General features: G+C 38.6%; 1 protein-coding gene across 7 annotated transcripts in view; it reads right to left on the bottom strand.

Annotated features, from left to right (window-relative positions):
* Window positions 1-2,494: 2,494 nt before the first annotated feature.
* Window positions 2,495-20,007, bottom strand: part of UPF2 (UPF2 regulator of nonsense mediated mRNA decay) — a 115,268-nt gene continuing 97,755 nt past the window's right edge. For 5 of the 7 annotated variants that reach the window (XM_075997549.1, XM_075997554.1, XM_075997552.1 and 2 more), the window contains 3 exons: window positions 11,077-11,218; window positions 9,973-10,093; window positions 2,495-3,776 (listed from right to left, as the gene is read on the bottom strand). In XM_075997549.1, the coding sequence (XP_075853664.1) occupies window positions 3,767-3,776; window positions 9,973-10,093; window positions 11,077-11,218 (273 nt within the window). In that variant the 3' untranslated portion in view covers window positions 2,495-3,766. Of the gene's footprint in view, window positions 3,777-9,968; window positions 10,094-11,076; window positions 11,219-14,006; window positions 14,223-20,007 lie in introns of those variants that run through there. The other 2 variants (XM_075997550.1, XR_012914882.1) reach the window with 2 other exon arrangements.

The following is a 20,007-nucleotide window of genomic DNA, read 5'->3' as shown; positions in this document are numbered from 1 at the left end:
CTGTGGTATTTTGTTATGGAAGTAGGAACGGACTAACAAAATGAGGAAGAACAAAACTGAAGAGCAAAAGAATATGTTTTTGAGCGTTCTTACTGCATTTAGTTATTTCCAAAGCCCAGTGATAATCCTTGTGCTTATTTTCATACTTTAGAATCCTTAATCTTTGCATCTAAGCAAATTCAAATTGGGTATCTTTCATTTGCAACTAAAGAACAGGCTCCAGAGAGCTGAAAGTTTAACCTCTGAAAATATAAAAACTTTGAAACCATTTTAAAAGGGAACCTAAGATATATTTCCTCCTTGACTTTTCCAAACAATATCTAGTTTTTCATCAGCAACACCATGAAGGTGTATGATAAAGTTAGGGTTGGAGTTGTTAGGAAATCTAGAGTCTTACCTCTCTCTGCTCTTGGCCTAACCACTCTGGGACTTCGGTTGACCCTTGAACAACAAAAGGTTTGAACTGTGTGGGTCCATTTATACCAGGATTTTCTCCCATCCCTGCCACTCCCGAAAAAGCAAGATCAACCCCTCTGCTTCCTCCACCTCCTCAGCCTACTCAACGTGAGGACGAAGATCTTTATGATGATCTACTTCCACTTAATTAAGAGTAAATTTATTTTCTCTTCCTTATGATTTTCTCAACATTTTCTTCTCTAGCTTACTATAATACAGTATATAAGACATACACAAAATATGTGTAATCAGCTGTTTATTAGTAAGGTCAACAGTAGGCTGTTAGTTAAGTTTGGAAGAAGTCAAAAGTTATGTGCAGACTTCTGACTCCACGGGGGTAGGGGGCTCCCCTAACTCTTGCATTGTTCAAATACCAACTATATTTACCTCCTATAATGAAACTAATCATATAAATCCCCAAATCATCAATTACTGATCTTACCATACTGAATGGTGTTACGTCACTGCACCTCTCAGGGTGATTCTTCATCTGTAAAATGAGTGTTTCTTCCAATTCTAATCTTCTAGGCGCTCTAGGATGAAGACCCTAATGGCTTGCTGGGCTTCCTGGGAGTTTGCTCCAAGAGGTGTTTCTCCTCTTTGGTGTTTCTGGGCCTTGCTTATGGGTTTTAGTTTTTAGTTTTCTCATCTTCTTCCTTGTTTGGCTCTTCTAGGTATTGTGTGCTACCTACAACTTTCCTTCTGCCTGGCATGTAGAGTTAGAATATGTCACAGGAAAGGGGAGGAACTGATTCTGAAACAGATCCTTAGGCTACCCAGAGGCCTTTTCAGTCTATCAGTTCCCAAAAAGGAATGGCAGGCTCGAAGGAAGGAGGAAGTCTGGCAATCTGCTTACCTCTGGTGGATCACAAGGGGGAAAAAAAGAAAGAGCAAAAGACTAAGTTACAAGAATCACAAAATTTCCCAAAATTCAGGCAGCTTCTCCTCTAATTTTTTTAAACACAAGCAAGCTTCTTGGTGACTGACACTGACCCTATTTTACATATCGATAATCTTTTGGTGATCTGTAATCTATCTATATTACCATAATCTGACTGAATGAAGTTGTAAAAAAAAAAAAGGAAAAATCCTATTTGGTCCACTTTCTTTATAGTTCCAAAAATATCACACCTGCTAGTGGCCTGGCTATTACTAGATGAAAGGTGAATGAAGGTAAATTATCACTGCACAGCTGATTTTCACATATTCTCTGCCCTACACGTGATACGTAGTATAAAGGGTGAATTCAGGATTATCCCTGGCTCCCTAGAATTTAAAACCTAGAAATAATACAAAAATGACAAAACTTGTACATAATATAAGAATGACAAAACTACTCTCAGACCCAACAAGAGAACAGTAAGTAACAGTACACAGGTCAGTGATGAACATGTTGACAGGGCTGGATAATAAGCTTCCCTTAAGTGAAAGGAAGTTGTGAAACTTAAAAAAAAATAAAAGTCTATTTCTTTTCAGATTATATAATGACTCTCAGCTTAATTTTAGAAATTATAGCAACAGAGATTCAGTAACTACATTTGGATTATGTAAATCATCCTTGAAATTAACACATGGGAAGAAATGGAAAACAGCGGTTCTTAATGTTCCTTTTGGAGTGGCCTCCTCCTGAGTAGCTGGGACTACAGATGTGTTCTGCATCTGGCTACTTTATAGACGCTTTTGCCCACTCTGCTGCACACACTTGGGTAGAATCACAAACGCTGCCTCAGGCTGAACCATGCTGTGCCAACATTTTCCATCTTAACCAGTGTTAAGCCTGTCCTAAAAGCGTTTATTCTGTTGGATTGCAAAGGCTACTTTTTGTATTGACCCAAAAGGTAAATTACCTTAGGGACCTAAGAAAGTCCTGCAGAGACGGAACCCTTAAAATGAAAGCAACACTAACATTGAAATGCTAAAGAAATCGTCTTTGAGAATATATTATAAAGCACAACGATGACCCTGGAAGACAATGATTTACCCATTCTATAGGTTTCTGAAACCCAAACCAAATAAAACGAAACCACACCAGATCTAAATTACAACACTTTATTGCAGCATCGGCAAAGGTCAGATTTCTGAAGCTGGTGAAGATTGGGCAGCATTTCCATGTGAAATGTTACAACTTTACAAGTTTTGTTTCTTATTTAAATCTACATGCAGTAACTGAAACATGGTAAAAGAAAAAATGCAAAATAGCTAGAAAAAAAGATGTAATCAAGTTGTAGCATACAGATGTGCTCTTCAACTAAATTTACTACGCCTATTAGAAAGCAAACGAAAGACAACTATCCTAATAAATTAACAGATTGTCAGAAACAGACTAAGAACCCTCATTTCTATTTAGTGGGGGGAAACAAAACAAAACAAAATGAAAACAAAAGCAAAATAAAAGCTCTACTTGTTTCCATACTTTGTTTAGAGATAGAGGCTGTAAACCCATGAAGGTCAACAAAATATTCTGATCACTTCTTGTTGTCCTTCGTTCGTCTTCTGTGACATGCTGACTGGCACGTTTTGTTTTCAATGATACTTACAATGGGCTCAACTATATCCCTTTTCTTGGACTGGTATTAGACTCGTCTAAGCCATCTGAATTAATGCTCTCTGTATACTAAAATAGTCTTCACATTTTTCTTTTACCCTAATAGGCAATTTTATTTCACTGACTCTGATGGATAAAACAGATTTTTCTCCCTCATCCCTTGTTCCTCTTGAAACAAATTCCTAAACAAAAGCCTTCCTGGTGGATTATCTGGTATTTGGATATCTTTCATCATTTTGTTGTCCTGCATGTAAGTTTTTACTAGGAGATTTTACTGCTTGCTCTATACTTTTCTACTGTAGTCCTGGAGCCCCCAAATGTATCTTCTTCCAACATGGGATGTTCAATTCAGAGACACTGTAACTCAAATCAAGTTTAAAACTCAAGTTCATTTCCCCCATACCATTACCATCACAACCGTTTCTTCTCCGGCTCAATCATCTCATTGACTCTCTTCTTGGTGTAACTGCTCTGTAGTCAAGTGAACCATCTCATTTCTTGACCGCCATTCTCAAGAGAAGATTAACCCTCACGTGATTTCCATTACTAAAGGCCTTTTACGCCTTGTCTGGAAGCGTCGGCTTGTTCCGGTGTTGGCAGAGGCTGGTGTTTCTGCCTCATGGCCCCAGCCTGTCCCAGGTTTAGATTCGCAACTCTCTAGACCGACATGCTGAGATGTGTCCACTGCTCTCATTCAATTGCTGGAGGACTCCACTATCCACAACATCAGATACAGGACCTAATGAAATGACACGTGCTGCTGGATCAACGTCTCCTAAAGGCACAAACAGGGCAACATTATAGAGTGCACTGCCACAGGCAAGGCTCGGGCAAGAAAGCGTCCCCTCAAACACTACCAATCACCACTAGTGACTTCTCCAAATTACAGTTGGCCCTTGGTATCCATAGGTATCAAAAATATTCAGGGGAAAAAACTCAAACAATAAAATATAATACAATTTAAAAAATATATATAGTATAACTATTTTTAAAGCATTTATATTGTATTAGGATTTATAAGTAATCTAGAGATGATTTAAAGTATACGAGAGGATTATACAGGTTACATGCAAATACTACACCATTTTATATCTGGGACTTTAGCATCTGTGGATTTTGGTATCCGGGGGGGGTCTAGGAACCCATCCCCATGGACACCAAGGGATGACTGTAGCACACACGCTCTACTGGACTATGACAAAACAGGAGCTACTGACAGTAACTTGAATGGATGGTGCCTGTATCTCTTCTATGACTAATTTCTAAGATGCTAAGAATCCATGTTTGTGTTATGGTTCAGTTGTGCACCCCCAAAATTCATTATGTTTAAGTTTAACTCCCAGTACCTCAGAACGTGACCTTAATTTGCAAATAAGGTTGCTGCAGCTATAATTAGTTAAGAGGAGGCCATACTGAGTAGGGTGGGCTCCTAATCCAATATGACTGTGATCTTATTAAAAAAGGAAAGATTTGGACACAGACATGCACACGGGGAGATGCCACGTGAAAATGAAGCAGAGATGAGGGTGACGCACCTACAAGCCTAGGAATGCCAAGGATTGCCAGCAAACCCCAGGAGCTAGAAGGGAGGCTTGGGACAGATGCTTCCTCACAGACCTCAGAAGGAATCAACCCTGATGACTCCTGGATCTCAGACTTCCAGCCTCCAGAACTGTGAAACAACAAACTTTTGCTGTTTAAGCGCTCAGCCTGTGGTATTTGTTACAGCAGCCGAGCACACTAATACTGTTTGTTTTTCACAGAGCAAGTTATATTAGCAAGAAACTTCCAAAGAATGAAATGCAAATATGGAAAAGTATATTTTCAGCTGGACATATCCCTAACATTTCCAGAACTGAACTGATGGAAAAAGGGTCCATAACACAATTCCAACAGAATAAAAGAGAAGATATAAGAGTTTCTCCGGAAGTCAAGATAAAGCATCTATCTAAAATAGAATACTCTGAATAAATGCAATGAAAGATAGGAAAAAAATGTTCAAAATCTTTGGTAAAGAAGTTATAGTGTGGGAGATCACATGACTGACTTATGGGCAAACAATCTTGAGTGATTTAAAGAGCTCAAAAATATTTACGATATACAGTTTAGATCAAATGTGATTCTAGGAGGGACTATTTTATGATAAAACTATCACTTACTTAACCTTACAAGAATGACATAAAGAAAACATTTAATAAAAAAATGCAGACTCTCCTTAAGATAGGCTAAAAAGTGGGTCACATACGCCCATCACACACCAGCAGCTCTGATGTCACCTGGGAGTGTGTTAGAAGTGAATCAGAACCTGCTTTTTCATGAGTCTAGAGGGTTAATATGTATTTTAATGCATTTGAGGACCACTGCAATAACCCCTATCAACTGGTAGCATCTAAACCATGTTAGTACTAACATTTGCCAAAGATTCTAAGTTTTTCAACACTAGCCAAGCAGAAAACCTGGAGAATAGTTTCACTTAGAGCAATCACTGCCGTTTAACTCATTTTAAGCAAAGGCCAGTAATTTGTCCAAAGGCTGAAATTTTAATTTCTCTTCCTATATCAAGTATCCCCTGATTAGAAAATATACAAATCATTATAATTAATGTCTGGGAAGCCTATCAAAATTCACAGGTAAGAAATATTTTAAATTACTTTAACAGTTTCCAAATAAATTTCCCTTTATCTGCCATATCACATTGCCAGTATTAATAATGGAATTTTTAGAAAAGCACTAGCCAAGTTAAGAATCAACTTGTTTGATCAACCAGTTTCGCAGACTTTACTCACTGACTTTATTCTCCTTCCTATAGGAATTCATCACTCCAGCATGTTCTTAAGGTTTCCAATGAAGCCATTGCTCCAAGTGCACAGATTTCTACTAAGTCTGGCCCAGGCTTAAAAATAGAAGTAAATAAAGAGCCAACCACCAGGAGATTCCACCCCATTAGTCTGTTCTTTCAAATGACTACATTTCTTCACTTAAAACTTAAGCTTAAAAAATGACAAAGAACATTTGGTATCTGAAAAGCCCCAAAACTCATGTTTACACATTTGCTTGTGTTCTTCTACAATGTTTGCCCATACCTACATTTTAGGACCACTGGCTATGAACACAACAGCATTCTTGAGACTTTCCAGAGCACCAGTCTTAAGAATTATGGGCAAGCTAAGATTTTTTTTTTCAAGTTACAGTTTTAACAGATTCAGAACAGGTTGAGAGGCTAACTCAAGAGTTTAGACCAGGCGTCCTCAAACTATGGCCCATGGGCCACACGTTGGTGTTTTTGCCCATTTGTTTTTTTGCTTCAAAATAAGATATGTGCAGTGTACACAGGGATTTGTTCATAATTTTTTTTAAACTATAGTCTGGTCCTCCAACGGTCTGAGGGACAGTGAACTGGCCCCCTGTTTAAAAAGTTTGAGGACCCCTGGTTTAGACTCTCACCAAAAACAAACAAACCAAAAAAAGGGAAAACGAGGGAAAAGCCTGGGAGCAGAACTGGAGAGAGAAAGTTTACCAAATGACTAAAATGTAGATTGTAAAAAGTTTCTTTGTCCATTCACCAAATATTTACTAAACATCTGCTAGGAACCAGGCATCAAGAGCTATGAAGGAGATCTAATGAAAAGCAAGGTAAGACTTAGTCAAGCCCTCAGTCTGCAATCTCATGGGAGACAGAGACAAGCTAACAGGTAATTAAGTAGGACAAAGTCTGTGGAAATGCAGCAAGTCACTGTAGCATGTCCTCATAGACCCACATCAGACATGAACACACCAAGGAGGGACCTGACAGAGAAGCAGGAGTTATCTGGCAGAAAAACAGGACACTGATCCAAACAGAAGAGGCAAAAAGAACACACTCAGAAGAACCAAAGGCCAGGGTAGCTGGAATAGGGGAAAGAACAGCGTGAGGTGATGCCAGCAGGGCAAGTAAGCCCATTATCACACAGGGCCTTGTTCTCCAAGTTGAGGAGTTTAGACTTAATCCCACAAGCCATGAGGAGACATTGAAGGGTTCTGAGCACAAGGGCTCACATAGCTAGATATCAGATTTGCATTTTAGAAAGAACCCTGGGGCTGGGTGTGGTAGCTCACACTTGTAATCCCAGCATTATGGGAGGCTAAGTGGGAGGATCCCTGAAGCCAAGAGGTCAAGACCAGCCTGAGCAATACAGTGAGACCCCATCTCTACAAAAATAAAAAAATTAGTTGGGTGACTGCTTGAGCCCAGGAGTTCAAGGCTACAGTGAGTTATGACAAGGCCACTGCACTTCAGCCTTGGTGACACAGTGAGACTCGAGGAGAGGAGAGGGGAGGGGAGGGGAGGGGAGGGAAGGGGAGGGGAGGATACTTAGGTAGAGCAGAATGAAGTGGAAGGGATTGAAATGAGAAGAAGTTGAGGAGGTGGCTGCAGCAGTTACCCAAGTGAGACTGATGGTGGCCCGACCCAGGGTCTTAGCAGTGAGGGCAACTAAACAGGCAAGTGTCAGAGACGTTTGGCAGTAGAATGCAGAGGATTTGTTAAGTCATCTGGGAATTGAGGGAGAGAGGGGAGTCGAAAATGCAACTCTTTTTCTATGGATGAAGGGAAGGCAATGCGCTCCTGGGCTGGAGACCAGGGAGAAAGGGGTGGAGGCACCAGGGCCTTGTCTCTGAGAGACATGGCTGGGCAGACAGGCAGAGAGGAAAATTCAAGCTCTAGGCTGGAGATCTGGATGGGATCCAAGTCACAGGTGGATGCTGCCTCCTGCAAGAGTGGAGGAGGATGAGAGAAGAGGGCCTAGTGCTGAGCCTGAGGGGCATGGTATCTAGGGGGGAGCAAGGCAAAGAGGAAAGGAGAAAGGGAGGACCAGAAGCCAGGGGAGAGAGTCCATCAGGAAAACAGGGGGCCACCATGCCAAATGCAATGGAGATGAGGCCACACAATGATCACATGAGGCCACAGGAGGCAGGGGGTGACCCTGGCAAAGGCAGCTTCTGAGAACCGGTAGGGGTAAGCCACAGTGGGAGTCGGGAAGAAAGTAAGTGTGGCCAATTCCTCCCAGCGGGGATTGAAGAGAGGAATGGAGAACAGACAGTTAACAAGGAACTTTGAAAAACCGCTGAGTAACACTGGCAGGCAAACAAGAAAGGCACACCTGTGTTCGCGCGCACTTCCACTAGAGCCCATGTAAGCTCTCACACAAGCTTCCCCATACTCATCTTTGCTCCCAACTGCCTAAGAAATGCCTATACTTAACAGACTCTCAACCAAGGCTTTTTAAAAATAAATAAATGGCTAGGGCAGAGTTATCTTTCATGTGCCTCCACTGGGTTTTCTCACTGGCCTATAACCTTGAGGGTAAAGACTAGTCTTCTACTTTTCATTTTCTACCGTGCAGGGCTGCACCTGGCAGGTCCTAAACAAGTATACAGAGAGGGAAGCAGACCTCACTGCAGGTGCCCCCGTGCCATACAGAGCCACACTTACTGGTTCTGTCAAGTTCTGACACCCAAACATTTAAGACTTAGGGAAATAGGCTACACTCTCACAATAGATGCACTAAGAAGGGATTAGGGATTAATAAAAATAATTGTAGTAATAAAATAGGTTTCATTTGAGGACTTTAATAAAGTTGGGAATATTAAAAATAACCTAATATCTTATTATGCCTAATTAGATCTGCATATCATTTTCAATTTGGACTTTTAAAAAAAATTCTACTCATAGGATGTTAAAAAACAGATCTCCAAACTGTCATGACAAACCAATTTTCTAAATTACAATTTGATTAAAGTTATCTGAGCAAATAGTTAAAAGAAAAATGTCAGGAACACACAAACATATTCAGTGAGTAAAAGACTAGTGTCTACACACATTTTCCACAATCCTATCCCCCCTGCCCCCCAGCCCACTCCCTACTATAGCTCTTCCCCTGCTCCCAACAACCAAGTGACATTTTGGGCTCTGCAGATCCTCAGTGTAAACACCAGTCTCCTGAGTGAGGTAAATAAGGGTGGCAGATGCCACTGTCACTTTTAATTCAATCATAAAATAGAAAACTGAGTTAATGATACGGGTCTCTAAATCATGTCCCCAAAAAACAGTTTGTTTTTCTCTGTTTTTGAGACAGGGTCTTGCTCTGTCACCCGGGCTAGAGTGCAGTGGGGTCACCATAGCTCACAGCAACCCCAAATTCCTGGGCTCAAGTGATCCTCTTGCCTCAGTCTCCCAAGCAGCTGAGACTATAGACAGATGTCACCACACTTGGCTAATTTTTCTATTTTTAGTAGAGATAGGTCTTGCTCTTGCTCAGGCTGGTCTCAAACTCCTGAGCTCAAGTGATCCTCTGGCCTTGGCCTCTAAGCATGCTAGGATTACAAGTGTGAGCCACCGCACCCGGACCCCCCAAAAACTTTAAATGATCTACCCTTTAAAAAAGATGAAAGAGATCTTATTAGAGAACATCTTCAATGTGAAATTCTTTATAGAGTTTTAATTTTCTCATATTAAAATAATTCAAGTTTAATTTTAAGTGGAACTGCCACAGATTCCATCAGGAAATTTTATAATTAAAAAAAAAAAAGCTCACAACAAACTCTACCTGTATGCTACAAAGTCTAGTTTTTATAAACATTGATACTAATTAACCCTGACCTGAGAAATTCTAAATTCTAACACAATGCTTACGATTTCTCTAAAACTCACCTATAACTAGGCTTTTCTGTTAAGGCAAAAGAGAAAATACAAAGAAGTCCACTCAGAGAGAGTGAAAGCCAAGATCTGGGTGAAACAAATGACTTTTGAAAAAACAACTATAACAATCATATCAAATAGATTCTTTTCCTCAGATACCTACAACTAAAAGACTTTTCTATTTTGCTAATAATTAGGCCTTTATCAATAAGTATAATCCAGAATGCTCTAATTTTTTCATATGGACATCAAAACACTAAATAGCTAAGGAGGAAATAAGTCAAGGCTGTTTTACCTCCCACCAGTCTTAAAGATTAGATCTGCATTAGGTGCTCCCTTTGGATGTTGGTAACGAGGCCGCCGCTCACGATTGGTGTTTGCTGGAGCTGGGCGTTGCGCAAGAGACTGCAGCATTTCTGTAATTAGTAGTGAAAAAGAAAGTATTGTTAACTCAATCCCAGCTCTGCCACTTACCAGCTATGGCACTTTAGGGTCAGTTTCCCTCAATGTAAAATGCAGGTAACAACAACATTTATCTCATAAAATTGTTGAGAGGATTACAAGCTATGAAGACATATATAAAACAGCATCTGTCTACAGTAAGCACTTAGTATTAGCTATTATTATTAAGAATGTCGGGTATTAACTGGGAATTGGGAGAGAAGATTCTAGAAGTGGAATTAAAAGATTAAAATCTGGATACCACAGCAATGCCAAAAGGGTGGCTGAGGAGGTGTCTAAGGACTCTATGTGTAAGGTTCCAATTGACACAAAAATGATGGCTTAACTGTATAAAACTAAAATCCTAATTTAAGTATTTCCCCAAATCTTAAGGAACATGGGGGTCCTAAAGACCAAACCCCCAAATAGACAAAATAAAATAAATACAGTCACACACTGCATATCAACATTTGGTCAAGGATGGCCTGCACACACAATGGCCTACTTATATACCATATAGCCTAGGTATACAGTAGGCTATACCACCTAGGCCTGTGTAAGCACACTCTATGGTGTTTGCACGATGACAAATCTGCCTAACTACACATTTCTCAGAACATTCTTCTATTGTTAAGTGACACATGTTAAATCAATTTGCTCACAACTGGACGGCAATGTGAGGCAGTTAAAAATTGGCTAACATCTCCCTTGCAAACACAGCTAGCAGCAGTATGTAATCTGACTTATAGAGTTAGCAAAATAGGATAAAAATTATATTATTGTTATTTTACAAATAAGTGAGAGAAATATGTAGAATGGAATTTAAAAAACAATTAACTTCTCCAGATAAATACATACAAATATGACATCAAACGGTGAGGAAAAAACAACTTTGATACTCTATATTGAAAACATTCAAACAGCAGTGAAATTTTCCGCTTCTCTTGTGATTTCATACCTTGATAATCTTCTTGTTCTTGCCGTTCATTGATATCTAGTGTGAGCTTTTTCATTCTCATCCTCTCTTCTTGTTCTGCCTGTTGTTGGTTCCAGTGATTTGCAGCAAGTTGGGAAGACATGGGTACATTGAGGATCTTAAACTGAGGGAAAAAAATAACAGAGGAATCACAAATAGCTTGAGAAAATTGAGGGAAAGAAAAAAAGAGACCCCAAATAATAAGGCAAGTATAATTAAAGGAGTTTATAAAATAATGTCTTCACTTTACTATGATCAGCACCATCTAAGCACACCCAAAAACAGATACTAAAATTACTCTAACAGAGACAAAACCCACTGGGGCTGCACAGCGAGTGAAAGGCCACCAAATTCAACCTCCATAAAAAACAGACGTTCCTCTCTGCGGCATCCCATTTGGAAGCACATATTTAGCAAGGGATAACTTTTCAGCTTGTAGACCTTGTCACGTAGGGATAACTGTCAGAAAGGCTTTTATGCAGCAAACTGTCATCTGCATCCTTTCGTTTCTATGCCCCTCCTGAACTATACAGAGCAAATCCAGCCCATCCTTGGCACTACTAGCCTGTCCTATTTCTGAAGACAGCCGTGATGCCAGGAAGGAGAGGGAGCGTTAAGCAACTGACCCAGAGAGATCTAGTTCTGTTATGGGGAGAGAGTGAGACCTTATCTGGGAAGGCTTCTCTTTTTAGCAAGATGGTCTTCATTTAGTACTGCTGGAAACAAACCTAAATGGGACCTATGAATTTATGGGTCATGGCTCCCTGAAAAATGTTAAGTAAGTGATGTTACCATCTAAGCATAAAATTTCATAACCTAATTTTCTCTGCTGTCTGACAACCTGCATCTATTACTCTGGAACAAAAGCATGTCTGCTGTGGAAAGGAAGGATTTGGGTACATGCGCTCAAGACCCCAGACCTTTCTCTGTTTCATCTTTGCCTTCTGTATGCTGGCATCCTTTCTTGGTATTCTCTCTCACAATGTGCTGTAGTTAGTCAGTGTTTTCCTTAAAATGTGATTCCCAGAATACTAAACAGACTAGGCCCAATACACCAAAATGAAAAATATTAAGTGTGGGTGAGAAACTATCTACAAACCCAACTACCTATATTTCATATTTGTGATAACAGATAATTAAATCTCATATATCAAAATAAAAATATATTAAGGTAGTCCACCTTGCTACCAGCCTAGTAAACTGACCCTTCACTGCAATGAACTTAGTTTGAGAACTTACATTCCAGTGATCTACTACTGACTCCCTGTAAACTATCACTTCTTTTTAAAAAGCTCAAAGATTAAAAAAAACTTTAGTGAGGTATATACTTGACCTACAATAAGCTGTACATATTTAAAATGTTTAATTTGATGAGTTCTGCTATATGTACACATCAGAGAAAACCCCTCCATAATGGAAATGGCAAGCATATGTCACCTCCAACCTTTGTAAACATCTTTCTTACCTCTATCCCCAGGCACCCACCCAGGATCTGTCTTCTATTACTACTCATTAGCCTGCATTTTCTCTCTCTCTCTTTTTTTTTTAAAGAGATAGGGTCTTGCTAAGTTGCCCAGGTTGGCCTTGAACTTGAACTCCTGGGCTTAAGCAATCCTCCTGCCTTAGCTTCCTCTGTACCTAGGATTATAGGCCAGCTAGTCTGCATTTTCTAAATTTTTATATAAATTGAATCATACAACATGTACTTTTTTGGTCTAGCTTCTTTTGCTTGGCATAATAATTTTGAGATGCATTCATGTTGTCATATACATCAGTAGCTCGTTCCTTTTTATTGTAGTTGTATTACGCTGCATTAGTATACCACATATCCATTAACCTACAGATAACATTTGGGTTGTTTCTAGTTTGGGGTTATTACAAACACAGTTGTACGATCATGTATAAATCTTTATGTGGACATAGGTTTTTGTAGATCTGAAATGAAAAATGTTAGGAATGGAATAGCTGGGAATATCTGGTGTGTTTTACTTTTTAAGAACTGCCTGTTTTCCAAAGTGGCTGCACCATTTTACGTAACACTAGCAGTGTTATGAGAGTTTCAGTTCCTTCATATCCTGTCAAAACCTGGTATGGTCAATTTTTGAAATTTTAGCATTCTACTGAGTGTATGCTGATATTTCATCTGGTTTTAATTTTCATTTTCCTAAACAACTAAAACCATCTATTTTAAAACTAGAATTATGCTAAAAGTAGACATCAAGTTTATTGGACTACATAGTTTTCAGAATGTATTTTTTGCTTGCTTTTGAAAAGGACAATATTTGCCCACTATGAATCTTTTGTTCCATTCTGAAAGACTTTTTATAAATTTAATGATAATTGCTTTAGGATTACATATGCAAGATCTCTCAGTCCTCCAGGATATAATTTCTTTATGCCTGAAGACTGGGACACATTTAAAGTAGATAATTCCTTCTGAAATTATTTAATTTTATCCAGTCTTTAATCTACCCATTCTGATAGACATCTTTCTTCTTGATAAAAGGGACTACGAATAGTTATTTTTTCCATCTCTCTCCACAAGCATTGGGATTACCTTTCTTTGTTTTTATGGCTCCGAAAACAGCCTTTTAAAAAAATACCGCCTAGGCCGGGCATAGGGGTTCATACCTATAATCCCAACCCTTTGGGAGGCTGAGGTGGGAGGACTGCTTGAGGCCAGGAGTTCAAGACCAGCCTGGGCAACATAGCAAGACCTCATCTCTATAAAAACTTAGCCAGGTATGGTGGCACATGCCTGTAGTCCCAGCTACTCAGGAGGCTGAGGCAGGTGGATGGCAAGAGCCCAGGAGTCTGAGATTGTAATGAGCTATGTTGATGCCACTACACTCTAGTCTGGGCAACAGAGAGAGACCCTGTCTCCAAAAAAAAAAAAAAAAAAAAAAAAGTACCTCCTAATCCTCTTGAGCCACATCTTCTTTAAAAATTGCCAGCTGTGGGCTGTCTATTTCTAAATTCTAGTATATATGGTCTGATGATGGCCAATTTTTTCCTTCTTCCACAATTATGAATTCTATGGTATCTTTTTCTCTGCCCCTTCCCCACGTTTCCTTCCATTTCCACATTACAATCAGTTCTTTCGTGAAATATATACTTGCCAGGCAGCACTGCAAAGAAACGGAGAACACAGATTTTCGGAGTCAGGCAGATTAAGGTCATATCTCAGCCCTATCATTTATTAGTATGACCTAGCAAATTCCTTAAGAACTCTCTTTCTTTTTCCCATCTGTAAAATGAGAATATCAATACTATATTTTAGGGTTGTTCTGAAAATTAAATGAGATAAAATATGTAAAGTGCCTAGCAATAGTGGTTACTCTAAAATATTACATATTAGTAATATATTTAAGTAATTCCAAAAGTTTGGAATTAACAGCCTCCCTCATTGCTTCCTATACATTCTAAAAGTAAAACTTTTAGCAAAATAAAGTCTTAAGACAATTTTGAAAAAATCACCTTAGCAGAATGAGATTTATAGCCAGTAGTCAGAAAACAGAAATCCTTAATTACATCTGTAAACCTGTCCTTATGCCTATTTTGTAATCTGTATCAGGAATGTATTTATATCACACATGACCTGCCCCACCTGTTTTTTTCCACTAACAAAACCAACTGAAACAAAATTAAATAAAAAATGGCCAAATTAAATAAAAAACAATTCCCTGTAATAAATCTCCTATTTTTAGAAATTCAGGAAGACAAAAAGTAAATGATAAAGTCCAGCTCAAAATGAATTTTCTGTCAAACTCCTTACATACCTCTCATGTGTGAAACAAGAACTTCATAATAAACTTACTCTTCCTAAACACTTAAGTTACTGGGAGACATCACAGTAAATGATAGTTAAATTCTTTACTTTCAGCAGTACTCATGTGGAAAGCATCCCATTGCACCTGTATTTCCAAACCCAGGTGCTAAGAACTATTGGTGGAGAAAAGCTCCATTAAATATGCATTGTAAATAGTTTGGCCAAATTATTATGACACCTGGGAGATATTTCAAATACTACAGAAAAAGATTACAACTTTCTTTTTAAAAAATGAGGATAACATCCAGAATGAGAACTTGAAGCAACGAAATTTTCCAATCCTCCCTTAATGGATCATGAAAAGTAGGCAGCAGCACTATATAAAAGGTACAGATACTCAAGTATCTATCAGTATGAAATCAACAAAGACGCAGCTATTATATATAAAGCAATACATTCATTTTTAAAAGATATGATTGCACATAAAACAATGTCTGGATTACATTAAGAATTGAATACATTTTAGCTATTATTATCTTTATCAAAGGTGGGAATTCCTGGGCAATGTTGAGTATTTACTTAGTGAAATATGAAATATCTGTTAGGCTTTGAGAATGACAGTTACATTTTAAATCATTTTCTGTCCCAAGTACCTAATAAGATGCCTTATTTGAGATGGCATGGGTAAAGAAAGAGGTGAAAATCTGAGTTTCTTCACGTAAATTACAGACTTCAGCATTAGAATCCTCTAAATGAGCTGGCTCAAATACTATTGAGTGTATGCAAATACAGAGGACTGGTATACTACTGTTCCACAAAACACTCAAGCAAAGCAGCCCAAGAAGAAATCACTTAGGCGGGGTGCAGTAGCTCATATCTGTAACCCTAGCACTCGGGGAGGCAGAGGTGGAAGGATCATTTGAGCTTATGAGTTAGAGACCAGCCTGAGCAAGAGGGAGACTTCCTTTCTACTAAAAATAGAAAAATTAGCCAGGCATGGTGGCACATGCCTGTAGTCCCAGGTACATGGGAGGCTGAGGCAGGAGGATGGCAACAGCCCAGGAGTTTGCGGTTGCAATGAACTACACAATGACACCACTGCACTCCACCTGGGATGACAGAGCAAGACTCTGTCTGGAAAAGGAAAAAAAAAAATGTAGTTAGATAATTTCTTTGATCAACATGCAATTGGAAGCTGCAATTCTAAATGCTTTTGTTAAAACATTTAAAACACCCACAAATAAAACAGGGTGGCCATTTCCCCCCTTATTAGCTTCCTGATGATAAAATTTGAAATTTCCTCCATAATTTAGTAATGATGAGGCTAAAGAAGATGGTACTAATCATACTAATAAAAGAATTTAAAGCAGGGCCTGGTGGGTCATGCCTGTAATCCTAGCACTCTGGGAGGCTGAGGCAGGAGGATCGCTTGAGCTCAGAAGTGCGAAACCAGCCTGAGCAAGAGTGAGATCCCATCTCTACTAAATAGAAAAAAATTAGCTGAACAAATAAAAATATATATAGAAAAAATTAGCTGGGCATGGTGCCACATGCCTGCAGTCCCAGCTACTCGGGAGGATGAGGCAGAAGGACTGCTTGAGCCCAGGAGTTTGAGGTTGCTGTGAGCTAGGCTGACGCCATGGCACTCTAGCCCAGGCAACAGAGTAAGATTCTGTCTCAAAAAAATAAATAATAAAAATAAAATAATATAAAATAGTATAAAGAAAATTTCTTAATGAATGGGATCAAAAGGTGAATATTATAGGCTTTCTATTGATTTATAAGACTAATAATTTCTTCACTCAGGTCTTCTAAAGGGTAACAAGTATATAAAAGATAAACACATATTTTATGACCTCTGAGACAAGATTTACAAAAAGAAAAGTTCTCAAGTATTATGTGCTTAAAAGGAACAGAAAAGAGATAAAAACAAATAGAGATAAAAAGATAAATTTACTGAAGTCACCTTTGCCAAAAGCCTTTACTGTAAAGCTAAGATACTATTGAGAGACACTACTTCATAGCAAATTAGATGATAAAAAGATTGAAGTTACTGAAACTAAATTTCCTGGAACATGATAAAGCAATAAAGGTGATTTAGGCTGTATTTTACAAAACTACATTAAATATATATGTATAGGTATATAATCTCAAATTACCAAGATAGATAAGTGTTATTACTCTGGTCAAAACATATTGCAAATCATAACTTCTTATATTCATTGCAAAAAAAAAGTTTGGGGTTTCTTTTTCGAGGCAGAGTCTCGCTCTGTCACCTAGCTAGAGTGTCGTGGTGTCAGACCAGCTCACAGCAACCTCAAACTCCTGGGCTCAAGTGATCTTCCTGCCTCAGCCTCCCATGACCCTGGGACTATATGCCACTACACTCAGCTAATTTTTTCTATTTTTAGTAAAGACGGTGTCTCACTCTTGCTCAGATGGTCTCAAACTCCTGACCTCAAGTGATCCTCCTGTCTCGGCCTCCCAGAGTGCTAGGATCACAGGTATCGCCATTGTTCTCGCTCTCCCCACAAAAAAGATTTGTCTGCAAGTATTAGACTATATTATGCATTTGTTTAATCAAAAAGCTTTTTCAAATTTTATAACAGTTCTATTACACTAAAGCTTTTGTTTTAATGATCAAAATATTTTATTTCAATTCATTATTCTAACTTATAAATATTTAGTCTAGAAAGAAACAAATTACCAAAAGCATTATCCTTTTCTTTCTCTTCAACTATTCCCTTCATTGGCACCAATATTTTTTTTCCTAATGACAACAGAAAGTTATTTCTGTGCACAAAGAGATCTTTCACTTAACTAAAGATTCCTATAAGGCAACACATTTCACATTTGTAGAAAAACCGTTGCACCAAAAGAGCCAACACCCAAAATCCAAATAAAGAAATAAAAATCAGAACAAAATATACTTTCTTTTTCAGACCACAAAATACCAGTGATGTTTCTTCAAATAATGTTCCTAAAATTGAAGATTTTCCAAAATTCCAAATAAAGTTTAGAAGAGTTGAAAATTTACTTAATAACCAAGTATGCTGAGCTCTCATTTCATGTGTACTAATATTTTTAAAGCTCAGTAAATATATATTCTTAAAAATTAAACTAAATTTCACATTTTAAAATATTAGGACTCCAAATCCCTCATTTTGCATAAAGTTATATAAGATACAGATATAGTTTATAATCTACTTTGAACAAAAAATATCCTTCTAAAATATAAACACATAGCTTTATTTTGATCCACAAAATTTAGAATTTGAGATTGCTGAAATGAATTTATTTTTCAAAGCACAAAAGTTTTTAAGGCAGGCTTTAATTTATTTTTGATGCCCACATGTTCTACAGGGATTTGCACAAGTAAAGATTTTTCATGTGTACTTTATAAAAGGGAGGAAGAGGGAAGAAAATGGATTATTTATTGTTGTGTAATTTAATCTTCAAAGAAAGATATTCCTGAGCCCCCTTTTAGTTAACAAAAATCAGGGCCCAAGAAGTGTGCTGATGTAATGCCATTATTTAGTGGCTGTGCAGGAACAAGACCCAGGGTATGTCTAACTGAAGTCACCATGTACTGCCCCTCACAGTTATAATACCAGATGTGACAGCTTTGTACATGTGTGTATGCCTTAAAATTTTAGAGCTTTATTACTTTTTGAAACTTTATGTGTCAAGAAAAGCTGGTGATGGGATTGTAGGGAGGGAACAAAGAGCTTTTAAACAAAAAGAGAATAAAGGAAATAGAAAAGTCTAGTCAGAGAACCAAGTAGTCCCCCTAGAAAAGAAAAGCAAAGACTACGGGATTTGTGAATCCTGGCAACAGTGATGAATCAGCAGTTCCAGGTGCTCTGAGAGCAATCTTGGCAAAGGTCTTAATACAACACCAAGTTTAGGATCCTGACAAAAAAGATAAGCTCTCATTTTCCCCAGAGACAGAGAGTGGAGGATAGGGACGCTGAGGAAGTACCAGAGCCCAACCCTGGCCTAAGGAGTAAGTGCAGGATGGGACTTCCCTGAAAGCCCAGCAAGGGCTGGCTGGAACCTAGGCTAGAGGCAAGGTAGCCCAGTGACAGCACAGTGTCTGAGGAAGACACAGCAATGCCCTGGACATTTCAAGGTTAACTTTCAATAACATGAGTCATGACATAGTCTTTGACAGCCCTACGCTCCAAGATTCTAATTGGTAGACAGATGGCATCTCAAGGCTGACTTGCATTACCGCAAAATAATGGCATGCTGGACCATTCTGATCCCTGTATATAAGCAAGAAATTACCTGACAAAAGCAGAGATAAAAATTAATTTAGGCATCATCTCCTTGTGGCTGTCCTGGTGAGGAGGGGACAGAATATCCCTTTCATGTCAGATGACATCCCCTTTTGCAGGGATCCTCTCTAAGTCAGCAGTCTCCCCCTCGTCGCACTCCCTTTTTCTGTCTCCTCTCCTCTCACGTACTTCATTCCCCTTCATAGCCTTTCCCTCAACCTGTATCTCTTTACTGTCTGCCTCCCAGCACCAGATGAAGCTCCCAGAGAGGAGGGACTCTGGCTGACTGCTGCTATGTTCTGTCTGTAGAAGTGCCTGGTATGTACCAGGTAAACAATAATTATTTGTAAAATGACTATGCAGATGAATGAGGGAACTGTGGTAGCTATTATATTTAATAAAATCTAACATCCCCCCTCCAAAAAAGTAATTTTTTTTTTTTTTTATGAGACAGGGTCTCACTTTGTTGCCTAGGCTGGAGTGCAGTGGCTCAATCATAGCTCACTGTAACCTCGAACTCCTGGGCTCAAGCGATCCTCCCATCTTGGCCTTCCAAGATGCTTAGATTACAGACATATGCCACCACACCTGGCCACATTCCATTAATTCTAAGATGCACCATTATTTTACTTATCAATAAAACAAACAGAAAATGCTGTCAATTATGAGATTCCATCAACTCTTAGAAGCAGCCTGATTTCAGAAATGTTAAAATGGGAGAAAATTTTACAGAATTGATGCCATATCCTAGAGTTGAGTCTGAGAGCTGGTCTTTATTTTCTTCATACCATATTTCACTATCTGCAAACAAATGTTTGTCTCTCTTAGCAGGATCTAAATTCCACGAGAGCAGGGGCTTTATCT

Source organism: Microcebus murinus, chromosome 25 (genome assembly GCF_040939455.1).
Source record: "Microcebus murinus isolate Inina chromosome 25, M.murinus_Inina_mat1.0, whole genome shotgun sequence".
NCBI classification, from domain to species: Eukaryota; Metazoa; Chordata; class Mammalia; order Primates; family Cheirogaleidae; genus Microcebus; species Microcebus murinus.
This window is presented reverse-complemented; position numbering and strand designations above follow the sequence as displayed.